The sequence below is a fragment of the Mytilus trossulus genome, chromosome 7 (assembly GCF_036588685.1).
Source record: "Mytilus trossulus isolate FHL-02 chromosome 7, PNRI_Mtr1.1.1.hap1, whole genome shotgun sequence".
NCBI lineage: Eukaryota > Metazoa > Mollusca > Bivalvia > Mytilida > Mytilidae > Mytilus > Mytilus trossulus.
The window spans coordinates 50,233,773-50,252,874 of record NC_086379.1 but is presented as its reverse complement, the minus strand read 5'-3'; the positions used below and the strand labels follow the sequence as shown (position 1 = coordinate 50,252,874).

Sequence of the window (19,102 nt, the reverse complement as noted above, 5' to 3'; positions counted from 1 at the left end):
GTACAATATACCGATAATCAAATAGAAATTTGGAGACAAAGTGACTTCAAAGACTAACAGAGATTTTTATTCTTAAACAGCTGTCTTATCAAAAACTACATCTAAGCTAATATTATATCTATAAATAGAAAAAAATATCCATGATCTGAAGTTTTGAACAAGAGAAATAATCATTATTCTGACTACATAACATCCAGTGTGAAATATTTCATATTTTACATGAATGAATCAAACATTACATGAAGTGTGATCTGATAAAATTTACATAATGAAGTGTTAGTTAGTCCATTTATATTTACTTAAATTAAATTATTTACAAGAATTGATAATAATAATAGTAATAATAATAATAACAATACATCTTAAGACAAATGCTAAATATAACTGACTGAGGTTTTGGTACTGGTGTTGATAATTATTTTTCCTGCAGAATGTTATTGCACATGACAACTAAATGGTTCCATGAATAAGGTGTAAGCATAATGTGACAAGTGGTGAAAGAATATAAAGTAAAAATGCATTTTACTTGCTTATCATCAAATTAGTCTGATGTCATAATCTTTTTTTTTAATGAATGTGATGTTGAGCACCTACAAAATAACTCTGAAGACATCAAAGAACTTTTGCAATCAAATTTGTTCAGACACCAACCCCTACCCATGGGTTAAGACAGTGGGTAGGTAGGAAGGCATTTTCTTTTTTTTCCGCAAAAAGAAATTGATGTGTGACTGTCAGATGTTATTTAACTTTTTATGCATATCTGATTAATAAAAACTTTTACCCCTCAGGACACTAAAAGATTTTGAGTAGGCAGCTATTTCTAGGTAGGTAGGGTTAGGGCAAACAAACCTAACTATTCTTTTTTATGGCCACATTGACACATCAAATTTCACTTAGTTATACAACATAACTGAATCATAGTTTAGTATGACATGATTATCATTGTAATGATTGTTCAGCAAATACGACTACTTGTTCACTCCCCTGTCAAGAATTCTCCTGTTTGGGAGATAAAAAGTTCCAGTCCATAGAAAATAGTTCTTCTTGCTCTAATATAACATGATCCACAATGTCACCTAGTCTGTAAAGATCAGATCAAACATTTATAAGAAAATATATCTAAATATGTTTAAGGTTTAGAACAACATACATATTTGGACCCTATTTATTTTGCTATTCAACTGTTTTAATTTTACAAATAATTTACCTCAACCTCTAGATGAATTTAATTTTTGTGTTTGTTGATTGATTGCTGACTTTGATGTTAACCCTACATCTCCTTTTATGTGAATGCTAATTATTATATTTTGTGTATGCTTTTGTTTCATTTTGAATTAATTATTCTCCCATACATGTCTATAAATGTCGGAAAAGTTCAACAGGATATATATTGCAGCATGTTGTCATGGCATTTAGCCTTTAGGAAATAAGAAACTTTTCTTGCTTTTTGATTGAAGGCCACTAAATTTGTAAATGTATATAATAAAACAAAGTCTGTAATATATTATTGTATTGATGGGTTGCTGTCCCACTAATAATATATTCATCTCATTTCAGTCATACAGACTACTTATTTACTTAATTATTACATGATTTATTTTTAAAAATTTTAGAGATAAGATTTCTTATTACAATTTCAGGGGAAATCTGAACACAGCTGTGATTTCTTATTATTGCAATACCCACCCAGTCATATTATCTGCATTAATAAAAACCTAGAAATAATTCCTGAATTATAAGTATAAATATCGTTTTGTGAATTGAATTATGGTGGATAGCTAATAGTACTTACTTTTTATTCAAATCTTTGGAGCTGGCAACAACTTTGCTGGTTTCTATTGAAGATTCACCACAGATAGACATTAGCATACTAGCCTGTTCATTAGAAGAGCTACTGGATTTTGAATCTTGTCGAGCTATCACGCTATTCTTTAACTGCAAATATAATGTTAACATATATATTTTTACATTATTTTTATGCGGATTTTTGGGTCAATATCTTTAATTTTGTTTACATAGGCGGTGATGGTAACTTATTTTCTGTAGCTCAGTCCATATCGTAAACTTGGATATGTATGATAGCTCCTTTCGAAGCTATGATATTTTCACATATGGGGTTAAATTTTCAGGGTACGAAGTGAGATTACTTTTTCTGTAAATTAGCATACCCCGAACCTCCTTTTGTGATGCGGCTCCTTGTGGTAAAATATCCCCTTTTTAACACAATCAGTTCTGTGAAAATTTAATACTTTTAAAACATTTAACAGCTCCATAGTTTTTACACATTTATTCTATGTTCTTCTAATTTCCTAATCACCACAAATGGTTAAGTTCAGTCATTTGTAAAAAAATAGATACATGTCCAATATCATTACACAGAGATTTTTTCTTTACACATGACTTTCGAGTTCCTCATTACAAGGCGCATTAGGGATGTTGTCCCATTTGAAGGAAAATCAGCTATTGATTTGAGGATGTACAGAAGACAGGGGCGGGTGGCTGCCATGCCAGTGTATGTTCATTTACATGAAACACCTTGAAGAAATCTTTTCAAATTTAGATATGTTGTTTTATTTCACTAAATGAAGGTCAAGTTCAATTTCACTATTTTAGTTTTTCTGCATATAATTTGTTTTTATTTTGAGTTATTTCCGACTGAATTGAAATGGTGTCATTTATAAGTATATGAATTGAATAGAAGGTCTTTACATGATAAGTCATGCATATTTTGAAGTGAGATGTCACAGTTGTTATGTGATATTTTATTTTTGTTGGGTGTGTTAATGTTTAGTTTTTATTTTTGTTGGGTGTGTTAATGTTTAGTTTTACTTGACACTGTTTGGGGGTCCAGATTTTCAAATGTCATTTTCATTAGATTATACTCAATTTTTTGTAAGGATATTTTTCCTGACTTCACATTGTGTAGATAAAGATGCAGGATATTTTGGCTTATTCTAACTCTGACAGCCTCTTGTTAATAATGTATTCATTTCTAAAATCTAAATTTGGTACAAACATGGGATCCAAGTAACAGCTCATACCAGTGTAGTGCATGCATATAGTGTTTATGCCTGTTTTATTTTACTTTATATTCTGTGTGACTATATGATTTGTGCAATCTTACTATTAACTTGTGCTATGTTTTAAGTTTACTATATATGCTTTAAACTTATATATGTCATTTATGGTATATTACTATGCATTATATGTTTACAATTGTGTTGTTTTCGTGACTTTTGTATGTGTGTATTGTATTGTGTGTGTGTGTGTGTATTGTATTTTGTTATTAAGTCGATTTGAAAAGCTCACTAGAGCTTGTGTTATGTAGTTTTTTGAATATCGACTCTAAATAAAACTTTGAATCTTGAATCTAAATACCATGGTATTTACATGTGAAGAAATTCTTATCAAAGACAACAGATTCATAATTGTGTATGCCAGACACACCTTTTGCCAGTGACTCTCAGATAAAAGGCGGAGTTGAAGATAGATAATTGAGGACCAAAAAGACTGACAATTAGAATCTGTATTTTTTAGCCAAAAATATAAAATTTATACTTACAGTGAAATTAAGTAATTTCCATATGTTATCTTGTCTTTGTTTTTGTATACTTAATAAATTTTGGTTAACCTCTGCCAGTTCTCTATTTTGTTGTTTAATCTCTGGTTCTAACTGCGACAGTTCACACTTACAGGAACAGATTTTTCTGAAAATTTACAAAAAAAATTACTTCCATGAATACTAAATTTCATTTCTTTAATACTACTTCTACCACTACTAAATACATTTATTTTTATTAATAATAATGATAATCATAAAGCAGGGCCAGATTTCTCACCAGTAAATTCAATAGTATTTAATGCACTTTGAATATCAATAATGTGCAACATTCTAATACATTTTACATGCGTCTCTATTAATTGCTACAACAAACTTAAGAAAGTTTAGAATAACTTACGATAGATGTGTAAAAAGATCATGTAGACTGCTGTCCCTGGTAATCACACATTTAACTACAACCTGTACCATTTGTTTGTGGTCTTTTACATTCTCTTTTGCTACTAATATAAAATTTGTTATACATATTTTAGAACATATATAAAATATTTTAACAAGACAGTTCTGGTTTTTCTCAATTCCATTATCTCCATATTATAATTTATTTTTATGAGTTGTGTTAAACTGTTTTTATGGTTATTTTTTTTTCTCACTCTGTCATAAAAATACACTTTAAGTATGTTATTTCTTAATTGTTTAATTCTCCTAGTGTTTCAAAGATATTGATAGAGATTACATGTATAATGATGCAAAAATTAAAAATTTTCTTTTTCTATTGTGTTTTGAAACAAGAGCTGTGAATATCCATAAAACTAAAACACAGGACTGTTTTTTATTCAATCATTAAAGATTTCCCCATTTTTTTCTTCATAACTCTTAAGGTTGATAAAAAATTCTATTCATCGTACGTGTCAGGAAAAAGATGTTTCCCTGGGACACAGATGATGCCACAGCTTGCATATCATATGAAGTGCTAAAGGGACATAACTAAAGACATTAACAGTGATCCTACCCAAATTTGTACTTGATCTTAGTTTTGTGGTTATAAGTAATGTGTTTAAGTTTCATAAAACTTGGTTGAGGCAAAGTTAGACCTGTTAGAGAATGTAAACAAAAATTCAACAATTTTCCATTGATAAGGGGCATAACTCTGAAACAATAAAAGGGGCAACCTCAATATTCAAACTTGATCTGTTTTTTGTGGTAATAAGAATTGTGTATAACTTTCATAAAACTTGGCTGTTGGCAAACTTAGGTTAGAGAACAGACATGAAAATTCAACAAAGTTTTCATTTGTAAAGGGGCATAACTCTAGATCAGTTAAGGGGACACCACCAAAATTTTAATTTGATCTGTATTTGTGGTAATAAGCATTGTGTATGAGTTTCATAGCATTTTGATTGAGGCAAACTAAAGTTAGAGAACAGAAACCAACTTTGGGAAGTACAGACAAAAATTGGACAAGGGGGAAACTTAATGCCCCTTCTACTCCAGCAGGGACATAAAAGTTCACTAAAGAATGATCATCATTAATTCCTTTATACCTTTTCCAGCTTGTCTTAATTCTTGATATAGTTCTCTTGATTTTCTCTCACTAAAACATATAAATGTACAAATGTAGTAAACCTACATGCTAACATAATAACATTTTGATGCTCAATAACAAGTTCCAATTTGTACTTGATCCTCAATATAATTCTTAAACAGAAACACAGATAATTTAATGAAGTAAATTCCAATCTGTCTGAAAACACTGTTATGAAATGTCTTAAGAAATTCATACATTGACAGTAAAATACACATAAATTATAAATCTAAACTGAGAACATGGTTTTATGATTATTTTATTTTTACATTTTTATTTGGAAAACTTATATACAATTCTCACCATTCTTCCAGCTTTTCATTTTTAGTAATTTTAGAGAAAGGACTTTTATTCAACTCCATTATTTTAGTTTGTAAGGCTGCTGCTTGCTGATCTAATCTGTCCACTTTTTCTTTCTGTAAAATATGTATATAGAGCAATTTAGATTCTGCAGACTAGTTTGATATCTGAGAACAGTTTTGTTTTTATTCTGTATTCTTATTGGACAGCAAAGAAAAATTTATATTCACATTCTTATATGACATCTAAGAATTATATATTCATTTTGTTGTGAATACCAGTTTATTTTCATGAATATTTGATTCCATAGACTGGCATAGTGTTTATAAAATCTGCATACAAATCTACACGTCTTGAACTTTATTGATCTGTTAAATTTGTGGTTCACCTTAAACTGAGGAATCCACAGTAAAAAATCATTTTTCAGATAAGTTAAGTTGCAGAAGTGATAACAGCAAACAACACTTTTCCTTATCTAATAATATGTAATAAAAGTTTACATACTTATTAAATACTGTCTTAAATCTTTAAAAAAAAGTATTCATTTGACTTTCACCAATACCAAAAAGTGTTTATGCTGTAGTATACTTACCAATGATAGAATATTATCAATATCTTCACCAGACTGAAGCCATGATTGGAACATATCACTTGACTGGTGGCCACCATTACTTACATAATACTTATAATGATCTATATCAAACGCTAAACTGAAATATAAATTAAAATTGTTAAAAGATAGTCATATTTACTTGTAAAGGAAACAGCAAGCGATTGAACAAATTAACTCTCCATTTATGTCATACATTTTGCTTTGTGGCATCAGACATTTGTTTCTTGTGATTTCAAAATTTAACTGGAATCTAATGGCTGACAAATAACAATGAGGTGTACAAAGGTATAAAAATGCCAAAAATTATTACTTTTTGTAGGAACATACAAAACTTTTGTTTTTCTCTCTGTCTTTATTGTGAATGTTTCGTTTTGCATGTCTCTTTTCTTTATTTTGTTTTAGTTTGCTATCACTACTGTGAAAGTACTTTTATTCCTGTGGTACCAATTTTCGTGGTTTTTGTGGATGACTTCGTCCACGAATTTAAGTGTCAAACGAAATAAAAAATCATTGTCCAAATCAAGACATCGAAAGATCGTTATCGGTAGGTTTGACTACTGATATGATCTAGAGAATAAATTGAATAACGCCAAATCTGAGAATACTTTAATAGCAGTTACAGAACTACAATCGCATACAGGTTTATACCCATTGAATCTTTAGTAACCTAAACTGGTACAACATTTGAACTTTCAATTCTCATTAAAAATATTTTTGATCGATGCAAATCTCATTTCCGGTATTGATATGCTAGTATGATAAAGTGTTCATTTTATTTCCTCATACTTCTCGTACATATTGGATATAATAATTTCTTCAATGGGCTTGATTTTGATAAGTATTACTTGGCAATTCAAGATACGTTTATAGCATTTTTTTATGTTACTGTTTCCTATAGGTGACATGTTTATGGCCTAATTAACACCTTTGATGGTCTTTAATCTGTTGATCACTTTATCATGGGTTAATTAGTGTTATCACTACGAATTACATAGGTCAATGTTTACTTTGCAATTTCCTTCCATCCAGACTATTTGGAGCCTATGTTTCTAAAGGCTTTAATTTTTCAATATTTTATTTTTAGAAAACTAAAATCCACGAATTTTAATACCCACGAACATGTAAATATTGCTCAAACCACGAAAATTGATACTCACAAATTAAAGTACTTTCAAAGTATTTATCTCTGTTCATTTCATTGTTTTCTTTGTTTACTACTGACTTTAGCTTGTTTATTAACAAAATAAATTGTTAAAATGTTCACACTTGTATAATAGCATTAATTCATATATAGCATTGTGCCAAACTATTTACCTTTCTTTGAAATAATTTTTCTTTGATAGTAGCTGCTCCCATTCGTTTATCATTATATTTTTCAACTTAACAAATTCTGAATTTGTTCTCAGCAAACTTAACCTGTAATCATAAAAATACATAAACATATGTTAAACAATACCATAAAAGTAATAACTATATAAAGACAATCTTACCATTTTATTCAACATAGGTGTATGGAGTTGTCTCCCCATTTGTATATAGTGGTACTTCTCCTAAAGCGTCATTCGTTTATTTTATTGATAGATTGGTCTTTTTTTATTTTTGTTTGTTTGTTGGGTTGCTGTTTCTTTAATTTTTACCCCAAAACTCCTTTAACTCATATAAATATCCTAAACTGTTTAATTCTATTCTATATATAATCTGATGTGAACTTACATACTAGCTCTTTGACTTAGTATTAATCTTTTATAATCTAACAATTGTTGAGAACAATAATACACTGCTTCACCCCAGGCTTTCTTCATTTCCTGCAAAACAATACAATAACTTAATATAATACAATAATCGTTAATACCATACCCATAGCCAGGGGGTGGGGGTTCGGACGAACACCCCCCTTGAAAACAAATAAGCACTGTTAAAGTCAATGTTCTGTTCAAATTGTGACTGTTAAAGTCGAGTTTGTGAGTCCAAAGAACCCTCCGGGAAATTTCTGGCTACGGGCCTGAATACCAATATTGTTTCATGCCCAATATTTAAATTTCAGAAATAGTTTTTTCATTTTTGTTTTCTTGGAAGGGTTCATGTTGCTCAAGTTTTCAGTTTTCTATTTTGTGTTTTGTGTACTGTTGTTTGTTTTTTCATTGTTTTAGAGATTTTTGCCATGGGAGTTTATTTTCAATAAATGAGTTTGAATAGACCTGTGGTATCTTTATTCCCTCTGCTATATCTATTTTCTCGGTATTCCTTGCCAATGACATGGTAGGCATGTGATTTTTCAAGTTTTTTTACTACATGACAGAAAATAAAAATAACTTCCATATAAACAGAAACTGAGACTAAATATTGCTCACCTGGTATGTCAGTATAATCGTTGGCTCCTTTACGATATCCTGAACACGAGGTGAAAATGGTTTATAAAGTCTCTTAGATACAGGTTCTATTACCTCCCCTTTCTTAAACAAAAATACAACCCAATCTTCATCACCCTGTGAAAAAAAGATAAGAAAAGTTAAAGCAAATAATTTAAAATGAATATCAAACTTCTGACTTTATTTGGCTGATTTCCCTTGTTTTATTCAAGTGCCACTGATATGCCTTATGTAAAAGAAAACTCATATTTGGAGTACAACACTTTAATCCTCATATTTATTGATGAGTTTATTTGCAACTCTATAACCTGTGTTGCACTGACAATAATAGTTTAGTTTTCAAAGTGTTTTTTAAAAAGCCAGAAAATCAAATATAACAAAAGTTCAGTAATTCAATTGACCTAGCAGAAAAATAGTCGGAAGTCAGCGTATTCTGGGAAACACAGAGCTAAAACAATTTAAACTGAACTTTAAATACGTTATACAGAGTTGGTTTAAAATTTGAAATTAGGGCTGTCCCAGATTTGTTATAACACATGGTGGAATGGAGGCATTTAGATAAATAAATTATGGGGGGTTGCATTTTCTCTAGAATCAAGTAAGAATTTGCAGTAAAAGGAAAATTTTATATCATGGGTAGTTGGGTCTAAAAAAATTTAACACCCACCCATCCCAATTTAAAAAAATCTGTAACCCTTATTCAATATCCTTTGAGCTTGAAGCTCATATTTACAAATTTTGTCTAACAATAAATAAATGCAATAGCATTTCATACTTATCTTTATTGATACTTACGGGACTATTCCAACATTGCGTAGCTATTTTATTTGGATCAGGACTAGCACCACTAGCAAGTAGGATATCTTGTTCAACAATGGGTATTCTTGTCTCTTTTTCTATCATTTGTTGAATTTCAATCATTAAAGTCTGTTCTGTGATAGGGTATGATAACACTTGGAGCTCTGAGTTAGTGGCTACATTGAGTATATGTATCATCTGAAAATAATGAAATAAAAGTTTCAAACCTAGTACAAAGTTAAAAATCTTTGCTAATTTAGCAATATGGATAAAATTGTGAAGATACATGTATCTTCTTCAGTAAATTTTATCTTTTTTGTAGATCAGAATCAGTTATGATTCAATTGCAATAATTAAACCTTATGAATAGGCTTCGAAATTATAACATATAAACAAGTTTTTAGTATCAGTACATAATTTTATAATTCATCTGTGTATAAATTAAACTTTATTATCTGAATTTATCAAATCTTTATATACAGGTAAATTTTGAAGTTCACATAAAAACTTCACATGAAATCAACATGATATACATGTAACATTAGAATAAAATTCACTTGATCAAAATTTGAAAAATATGAGGTAAATTTGTGTGCTTTCTGAAATAATGTTGTTTGGACTGCTATAGACTTTGGATTAATCATGCTTTTTATAGTTGTTAATTTCTGTGTCATATGGTCTCTTGTGAAGAGTTGTTTTACTGACAGTCAAACCACATCTTCTTAATATTTTTATATTTTTGTATCTATAAGAAATACCGTACATAAAACTATCTGTTTTTAGAAATTTTCAAAGGTTTTTAATGTTGAAATAACAATACTTTAATGTAAAAACTTCTGATTTATTGTATAAAATCCTCACCTTCATATTCAGAATAGTATCTAGGAATGTAAAGCATTTAGGTCTGTTATCCACCAAGCCATGTCCTCTAGACTTAGGGTCCCATCTCAAAATCATACGTAGCCACTTCTCAAAATAGGCTTGCAATGTTCTATAAATACAAATCATTCATAAAAATATATCATTATTATACAATTTTGTAGACTAGACTAAATAAAAAATCTGCAATATTAGGAAGTGCATTTTTAGATTAACTTGCCGAAAATGCTTCAAGACAAAACTGAATAACAATTGCACAAAAAAAATTTCAGATGAAGCGCATTCATCCTGACTGTGTCTCAGAATTTTGTGCATTCCTCCTGACTATGTCTCTGAATTTTCAAATTCATCTTAGAACATAAAATGGTATAGCAATAGTGACATGTAGTTTGTCATATGATGTGCTTCTTTCATTATAGTTCATGTGTTAAAAATGTCAAAGGAGAGTTCTTACAGATTGTAGCAAATCATGATTATCTGGTCATACTTTAGTTAAAAACTTTATAAGTTAAACAGAAAATTATCCATTCTAACAATTGAGATTTTCACATTATGGACTGTATTTAAATAAACAAAGTATTGTGATGTAGATTCAGAGAACTTTAAATACCTACCTACAAAGATAATTTGGCTGGAACAATGTTTTAGAGAATCTGACTTCTCCATTTGAGTCATGGTAAGCACAAATGTCATCTGGAGATTTCTTACACACTTCTCTGTGCCTAAAATATCAAAGTCATAACATTATATAGTCATCAAATATTATCCTGATAAAACTAGGGACTCTTTTAGACAGCAGAAATTGAAACTGATTTCTTCTTATTACTTACATTTTCAGTTATTTCACTCAATAAACTACATTTAAGGTGGTACCAAACACCTTCACTAAATCAAATTTGACTTGTTTAATTTTCATGAAATTTTGACAAAATATTTACTTTGACCATGTTGACCATATGACAAAAAAAAAAAAAAAAAAAAAAAAACTTGAACTACTTTATCAGAAAATTTTCCTTGGACAATTAGCAGTTTGACTAACACACATTTTGATCATTGAGAAGCTTAATAATTCCTGAACAATAGAACATAAATAAAACATTCAGCTGATCTTTACAGAGTTATCTCCCTGTAGTGTAGTGTACCACCTTAATGCAATTGCAGAACCTTTGCAAAGTATGCTTACCTTTGTTAAAGAAAGCAAATTCCACAACTAATAATTATCTGTATTAATAGTTAGTCTTTTTCATTCATATTCTTTATAGAATTTTTTGCATGTCCCAAAGCTACAGAAAAAACATTAATTTTAAATAATATTCAATTTCTTTTCATACCATTGAACAGGTGGTGATTGTGGCAAAAATGGTCGAACACCGGTTATACATTCAAACACAACAGTACCAAATGACCAGTAATCCACTGTACATGTGTACTTCTGACTAGCAAATAATTCTGGAGCCTGCAAAATATTAATTATAGATATAAGAAGATGTTGTATGAATGCCAATGAGACAACTCTCCATCCAAGTAACACTTTGTAAAAATAAACCATTAAAGATCAAAGAGCCCTAAAAGTGATTGGCGTAAATAATTTAAACAAGAAAATCAATGATCTTATCTATAATAAAAAGTTTATCTTTTATTAAAATATAAGTACACTTTTATGTTTGATATGCTTGATATTGTTATTTCATTCAGTTATTGCATTACAGTAGATTCTGGCAGAATACCAAATAAGCCATGTAGCTTGCTACATGTATTTAAAGTGTGTACTACATTTTGAGGTTATTTTGAATGGATAGAAAAAAAAGTACAGTCCTTCCTATCCAATATTCAAATACACAATAAAATTTACAATTAGTTTGGTGTTTTGAAATAATATTACATGTACAACTCATTCATTTCGGCTATATAATTACATAAAATCTTCTTTAAAACGTGTTTACTTTTTTTTATGACAAGAAGTTGTATTAAAAAAAAACGTTGAAAATTATTGGCATAATTCAACTAACTATACAACAGATATATTAATCAACAGTAATTGAAACAGTACAGACATCAATTAAATCTGCTTACATGATATCAATTTTTACTTACTAAATATTGCAATGTGCCCACGAATGAGGTACAAACACTACCCTGGTCCAGTTCTTTGGCATATCCTAGATCTATCAGTTTGTATATAATCTGAAAAGGAACAGCTTGAAGCTTGTGAATGCTATAAATTTATGAAAAAAAGCATTAGACTATTAAATGCCTTTATGGCATTTTATTGACTAGGAACAGGACAGAAGCAAAGCTGACCACAATATAGTTTTGTGTGGATGACCAAATTGTCCATAAACTGCCATTTAGCCTGAAATAATTAATACGTGTAAAATTTTAATGGGTTCAATAAAGAGGACATAGCTGTTTATATACAAAGTGTACAGTGAATTAAAAAATTAATAAATAAATTTGTTGTTTTTACTGTCTTCTGATTGGTTAAAATTATTAGTTTTATTTTCAATGTTATCAATTTTGATGGCGACACGCCCACTCTGACGTTGTGTATTCATACGTCAATATGTGTGTGTACGTTGTTATTGTTAATATAGATAATATAAAAAGGTCTTTGAGCCTTATTTTTGATAGAAATTTATTTATAATGAATGGCAATAATTTATTTTGATTTTATTGAACCATAAAACTAATTTTTGACTCTTCACATTTTACATAATCCGCTTCGCGGATTATTCAATGTGAAGAGTCAAAAATTAGTTTTATGGTTCAATAAAATCAAAATAAATAATAGCCATTCATTAAATGTGGAAATTTTAGAAAAATGTCACCCTAACCTTTACAGAGAAAATTATGAAGGATTAAATTTGTACATGTAAATTGCGTTTTATTGCTTAAATGTTGTCCTTTCAAACAAGCAAGAACTAGAAACAAATATAGACGTTAGGTTTATTTCACATCCTTATACTTGACAATTGTGTGCTCAGTGTCATTAGTTGATCCTAAATCGAACAACATTCACCTGAAAATTAACACAAACTATAAGAATCAGGTCACCTTACAAAAAATATTAAAAAAAATCCTCCCACAACTTAAGGACTTTATTTGAAGCCTTTGTAATAAGTACCCTATCTTCTGAAGGTTGTAGAACAATATTTTCTGGTTTCAGATCTCTGTGTATGATACGTTTACTATGTAGATATTCCACTGCTGAGGCAATATCCTTCACTAAACACCTAACTTCATACTCTTTTAGGCCACAGCAACTCTCTGGCTTGTTTAAAATCTGTAAATAATAAAACCAAATTTATAATACTGATTTTATTTGTTTTCATAGGTTTGATCTCTAAATTTATAGAGCTTGTATCTTATAATAATATTGCTTTAAGTAAGAAGCTTATAAAATAATATACAATTCCTCTACACATTTTCAATGTTTTCTTTTGAGCAGGATGAACTATTAACTTCTGGTATGTGTGATTTCAAATATATTTAGCCCAAGAACATGTTGATATGGTATAAATTTATAAACTAATAATCATTCATAGTATCCTCACTTCCAATGCTCCATGAAACTAGAAAATTTTAAAAGTTAAATAAAAAATCATCAATGAATTCTGAAATTGATAAAATAAAACAAAAATTTTAATAACCCAAATTCTTTAACTAAATGTGAAATAAGTGCAATCAAACATATGAAACGGCTTATATATGTATATATATACAAATTACGCAGAATTAAAAATGAACAAACCTTTCTCAAATCACCACCAGAGCAGTACTCCATGGCCAGTAATGGAAGATCTTCTGGACCAACATCTAACTCAGGGGGTACATCTCTAGCACCTATCACATTTGGATGGACCAACTTTTTCATGATATTTACTTCCAGGGCCCATCTTTGTCGGTGACGAGCCGTCATCTCATTCTGGACCCTACATCTTTTCAGTGCTATATATTCTCCATTCTGATTTAAAAAAAAGAAAAAAAGAATGTTAATTTATATTATTGCTATGAAAAATAATTAAAGTATCAAATTATTATTTCTGAAAAAGATTTCCTCTGTAGTTGTAATCTATATGCAATAATAATGTTTTGGCCAGTCAACTATAATTTACAACCTCATCAAGTCGTGAAAACAAATATCAATAACTAACTTTGCATTTTGAAAATGATGGGGTTTTTTTTAAGGTTGAATCATTAAAACAGTTGTCTTTATGTTTCAAGATACACTTGTTAATGTTGTCAGGTTGTTACTCAGTTTGTTTTTCATTTTTTTTACTCATATTTCACAGGCATGTATTTCACTATACATCTTTGTGTTAAATTTTGTGAACATTGTGCATGCTATCAAGTTTGACAAAATGTCAACAAATTTCTACTTTACATGTATATATATAGAAACATACATCATTACATGTAAATAAAACATAAACACCTGCCAGTCTTATCTACAAAATTGTTGAATGATCATGATGATGTTCCAACATATTACAGGTTGATTTTATAAGGAGTGGCCAAAAATGATGTGCAATCCTTACAGTACCTGCCATTTTAAAAAAATCTCCATGGGGGATTTTCAGAGCAAAACGACCAACTGCTTTTCTTATATTGTAATAAGTATTTTAATCTATTCTATGTTCTATAATATTTGAATCAGTATGTTTGTCGGACATTCATGTAGCATGAGCTTTTAAAATACCCTTTGCATTCATGTAAATGAATGTTTTGAGGTTAAGGTCAAGAAAAGTTTTAAAGGGTCAGAATAACACCTTTTGCGGGGGAAACCTGCATACTTTTTGTTAGTTGCCAGCTGGTGACTAGGTCTGTCATAGATTACCTTATCCTTCCACAGATGTACAGCTCCAAAACCTCCAGACCCCAGCAGTCTCTCTTCCTTCCATCCTCCCTTTTCACCACCTAAAGTGGCACTCATACCTGTGGAAAAAATCGTTTTGTTTGCAGGTTATAAAATTGCTTATTTGGGCTTTTAAGAATTTCTTCTTTAGGTTTACAGAAGCTATTCAAATTTAAAAAAAATGAATGTATGGCCTGTGGCTTCAAAAGTGTATCATAATGACATAAATCTGCTAATAAGGAAGCCATAGAATGATATATATAACATGTTCGACAGATCATTGTACAAAACTAAATAGACAAGCCTACACATTACTATGAAATTTATCACATGAGCATTGTTTCAGTCATGAAATGTTTTGTAAAAAAAAAGTTCACACCAAAAACATCATATACATGTAATACATTTTTTAATTCTAGAATTAATCAAATTTGCATTTATTGGTAGAACATTTGTGCATCTACAGTGGAGTCTCCTGTGTCTGTGTTGTTAATGATATCAAGCATAACCTTGTTTCGCCATAGCCACAATGAAATACAAATGGAATCATACTTGAACATATGAAATTGTAAAGCAAAATATTGTCCTATGAAATATTGTACCACAAGACAATATTTCATAACTATGTAGCATGAAATATTGTCCTCCTCTATGGAAACATGTCCAGAAAAGGACAAATTTTCCTAGCGAAATTTTGTTTGTATAACAATGTATAAAGACAATATTTCACAGATGAATGGTATGGAATTTTGTCTTGTTAAAGGGAGGTTATATTTTGTGTGAATTGAGGCAATATTTCACAGATAAATACCATAATGTAGTATTGTCATGAACAGAATTTCATAGTGAAATATTGTCCAGAAGGAGGTGACAAAATTTCATGGACAAGGACACTATTTCATATTTCTTATTCTATTACACAATATTTTATTATGAAATACTATCAGTCGACAATTTCCTATATGAAATTGCATGGACAAGCAGGGCTCACACTACTTCAGAATTATAGGGAGAAGCGACTTCTCTTTTTGAAACTGATAGGGAGAAGTGGTGAGATTTGAAAGAGAAGTGCTCATTCGTGCGGTGCGCTACAATATTTGGATTTTACTGTAGTATAAAGGTTCATTTGTAAACAGGGTTTCCGCTGGCGGTCGCCAATTTGCGAAAAAATAATAATTGTGGCGATAAAAATTCGTCATTTGCGAAAGAATTTGGCCAAAGAAATATATATAGAACGATTTATTTTCCTCCATCTTGTTTATTTACTTTTTTCGAGTTTCTCGGACTTTACCCGATCAGACAATATTCGGAATTCACCTTGACCTCATTAAGGTTTGGACAGAAAATCAATAATCAGCTGATTGCATTTTATAAGCTATCGACAACAAAGGACTATATTAATAAAGGTGTTGATTGAATTGTTTGACAAAATGATACGGTTAAATGGCTTCTGTAAATAATGTTCTTTTTATATTGTTCAATTCATATCTGAGTATACATGAATATATGGTATACAATTAAAGTAACATTTCAAATTAAAAGTTGTTTAAATTTTACTAAGGTCCTTGTGAGGAACTAGTACCAACTAAATATCTAGCACTAAAATTTTTTTTTAAAAAGGTAAAGAAATTATAATATATCAATTACAATTTAATTAAAAACTATCTTCTGTATGAAATTCAGTGTTTCTCATCAAAAGATATATAAAGGTAAGCTGGGTCATAATATATTGATATTAGTGTAATAGTCTAAGAGTTAAGCAACTTCACAATAGTTTACAACAATCCATATAAACTATAGGGAATTATATACACCAATCAATGATGATTTTATTTAGATGTAACCAAAAGTCTTTAAATGCGTGTGGAATGCCTAATTTTTCCTTTTGGGATCAATATTCTTCTGTCAGCTGTTCCATCCGTTCGTTCGTGGTAATTTTTGTAAAAATACAGATTTCAGTCGTAGCTGGTCGGTTTCCGATCCGTAGTTTAGAAATCAGTCAATGGCGGACGGTTGCAAGAAAATTTACAAAAATAAACGATGTTTGACAAGTTACAATGTATTTGGAAAAGATCATGACGTTTTTAATGCAATAAATGGTTTGAACATTTACTGGTAGTAATATCATGAATATCATGAATATGAAATTGTGTCCTTGTCACAAGGACACAATTTCATATTACTATATTACACAATATTTTAATGTGAAATATTGGTATTACTGTAAGTGGACAATATTCCATATGAAATTTTGTCCCAAAGACAATATTTCATGGGGGACAATATTTTATGTTACATAATCATGGTAATTGTTAAAGTCTTCCAAAGGGACAGAAAATATTAAAATTGATCATGTTGATAAGTTCAAGTATACATTTATAACATAGATCGACAGACAGACAGTCCCTATGACTCAAACTATCCATAGACCAATACCGGTAGCGGGATCCTTCACCCTGATTTCATGTTCGCACTAGGTTCGTTCGCACTGAGTTTGTTCGCCCTGATAGTCTGTTCGCCCTGGGTTCGTTCACCCTATATTCATGATATTCATTTTAGTCCAAGATTACTCTGACGTCCGACGAGCTCTGACGTCCCACGGCCCAGGTTGTCTGGCAAAAAAGCCGTCGGACGTCAGAGTAATCTCTGACTATATTCATTTATGATATGTATACCAGACCCCTTCAGATTGCGTCAGACTGGTGTGCAAGTATTAAGATAATAATATAGGGATGATCGTTTAATATAATAGCGTCATTAGTGATGAGCTAGAAAATTAAATAATAGTAAACAAAAATATTTTTTTCAGCTTTAAGTGAAATGTGATATGTCACCTCAAAAATAATAAGGACGACGTGAATTTTGTTAGGATTCAATTAAGCTAATAAAAGTTCGAATATTATGTGTTGTTTTGTAAATTAAAACCTGTAGTAAATTCATTGCTGAAAGAAATATTGCTTGTTTCATTTCACCATCACATTCTTGGAAATTTTTACTTCCTGCCAATGGTGATTGTAAATTTGGTAAAAGTACGGTAAAGGAATTGTTCATTTCCGGTATTTTTATATATCAAACTTTGATCAACTTTGACCTAGTTTTTCTCGTGTCCACAGGCGCTTGGATAAATGATACAGATTTTTGTTTCTTTTTTTGTTGATTAAACTATTCATTTTTTTATATCTATAATACTTATCACTTCTGTGCATGTTTCTCTTAGTTTCGAGTGATTTAAACGACTTATAGAGAACTACCCTATCCCGCATACTAAGAAAATAAAATTAGGTCGGCGTTATAGTTTTTTGTTTCACATTTTTTTCGGAACCTTTTATAGCTGACTATTTGGTATGGACTTTGCTCAATGGTGCAGGTGGTACAGTTAATTCTGTGTCATTTGGTCTCTTTTGGAAAATTGTCTCATTGGCAATCATACCACACCTTCTTTTTTATATTGAAGTTAGCTGCGGTGTACATTGAACGTATGTATACCCTTAGTGGAGTATATTTATATAAACTTTTGTTATAGTAATTGTATTGTATGAGCGAGAGTTAGAGTAAATTAAAGAATTTAATAAATGTATATAAAAGTCCTTAAGGATATTTTCTAAAATAAACTGGGGGGGGGATAAAAAGGGGGTCAATACCACCAAGCTCCTGTCACAGTGTGAATAACTTGGAAATATTCAATATTCTGGACGAATCAATTATTTCCAACCTCTAAAATAAGGGTCTGTTGGAAATTTTGATAGGTAAATGCAGAGACATGTATACTATATGTCTCTGTATTTATATGTCTCTGGTAAATGGTAGCCTATTGATGTATAGACACAGTGTTGTATTGTCATCTGTTTTACCAAGGACGGACACAGTCACGGTGTTATTGTCAAACGTGCTCTACGAAACGAAAGGTGACATAAGAAAAACGTGTTTCTCAGCATTCTGTATCCTTTTTATAATCAATCATATCTTTCTGACAGACTGAAACAGAAAATTAAAGTAGACAGTGTTCTGAGTAGCATGGCTGCCATCCGAAAAGGGACAAGGTTTTGTTAAACATAGTATCTTATATTTATGCTGATGACACTACTCTGTCTTTTAACAGTCCTAGCTGATTATGACAATATTAGAATCTGAGTCTGAAGTGCTG

General features: G+C 30.3%; 1 protein-coding gene across 1 annotated transcript; it reads right to left on the bottom strand.

The window, feature by feature from the left end:
- Positions 1 to 720: 720 nt before the first annotated feature.
- LOC134725224 (inhibitor of nuclear factor kappa-B kinase subunit alpha-like) lies at positions 721 to 17,988 on the bottom strand. Its single transcript, XM_063588869.1, has 19 exons — positions 17,884 to 17,988; positions 14,941 to 15,038; positions 13,855 to 14,067; positions 13,228 to 13,386; positions 12,198 to 12,287; positions 11,435 to 11,559; positions 10,718 to 10,825; positions 10,086 to 10,215; positions 9,222 to 9,422; positions 8,409 to 8,543; positions 7,771 to 7,862; positions 7,372 to 7,473; positions 6,037 to 6,154; positions 5,448 to 5,560; positions 5,104 to 5,153; positions 3,960 to 4,062; positions 3,563 to 3,707; positions 1,793 to 1,935; positions 721 to 1,081 (listed from the first exon to the last, which is right to left on the bottom strand). The coding sequence occupies exons 2-19, from the start codon at positions 15,034 to 15,036 to the stop codon at positions 988 to 990; spliced, it is 2,217 nt and encodes a 738-aa protein (XP_063444939.1). The 5' UTR covers positions 15,037 to 15,038; positions 17,884 to 17,988; the 3' UTR covers positions 721 to 987.
- Positions 17,989 to 19,102: the final 1,114 nt, after the last annotated feature.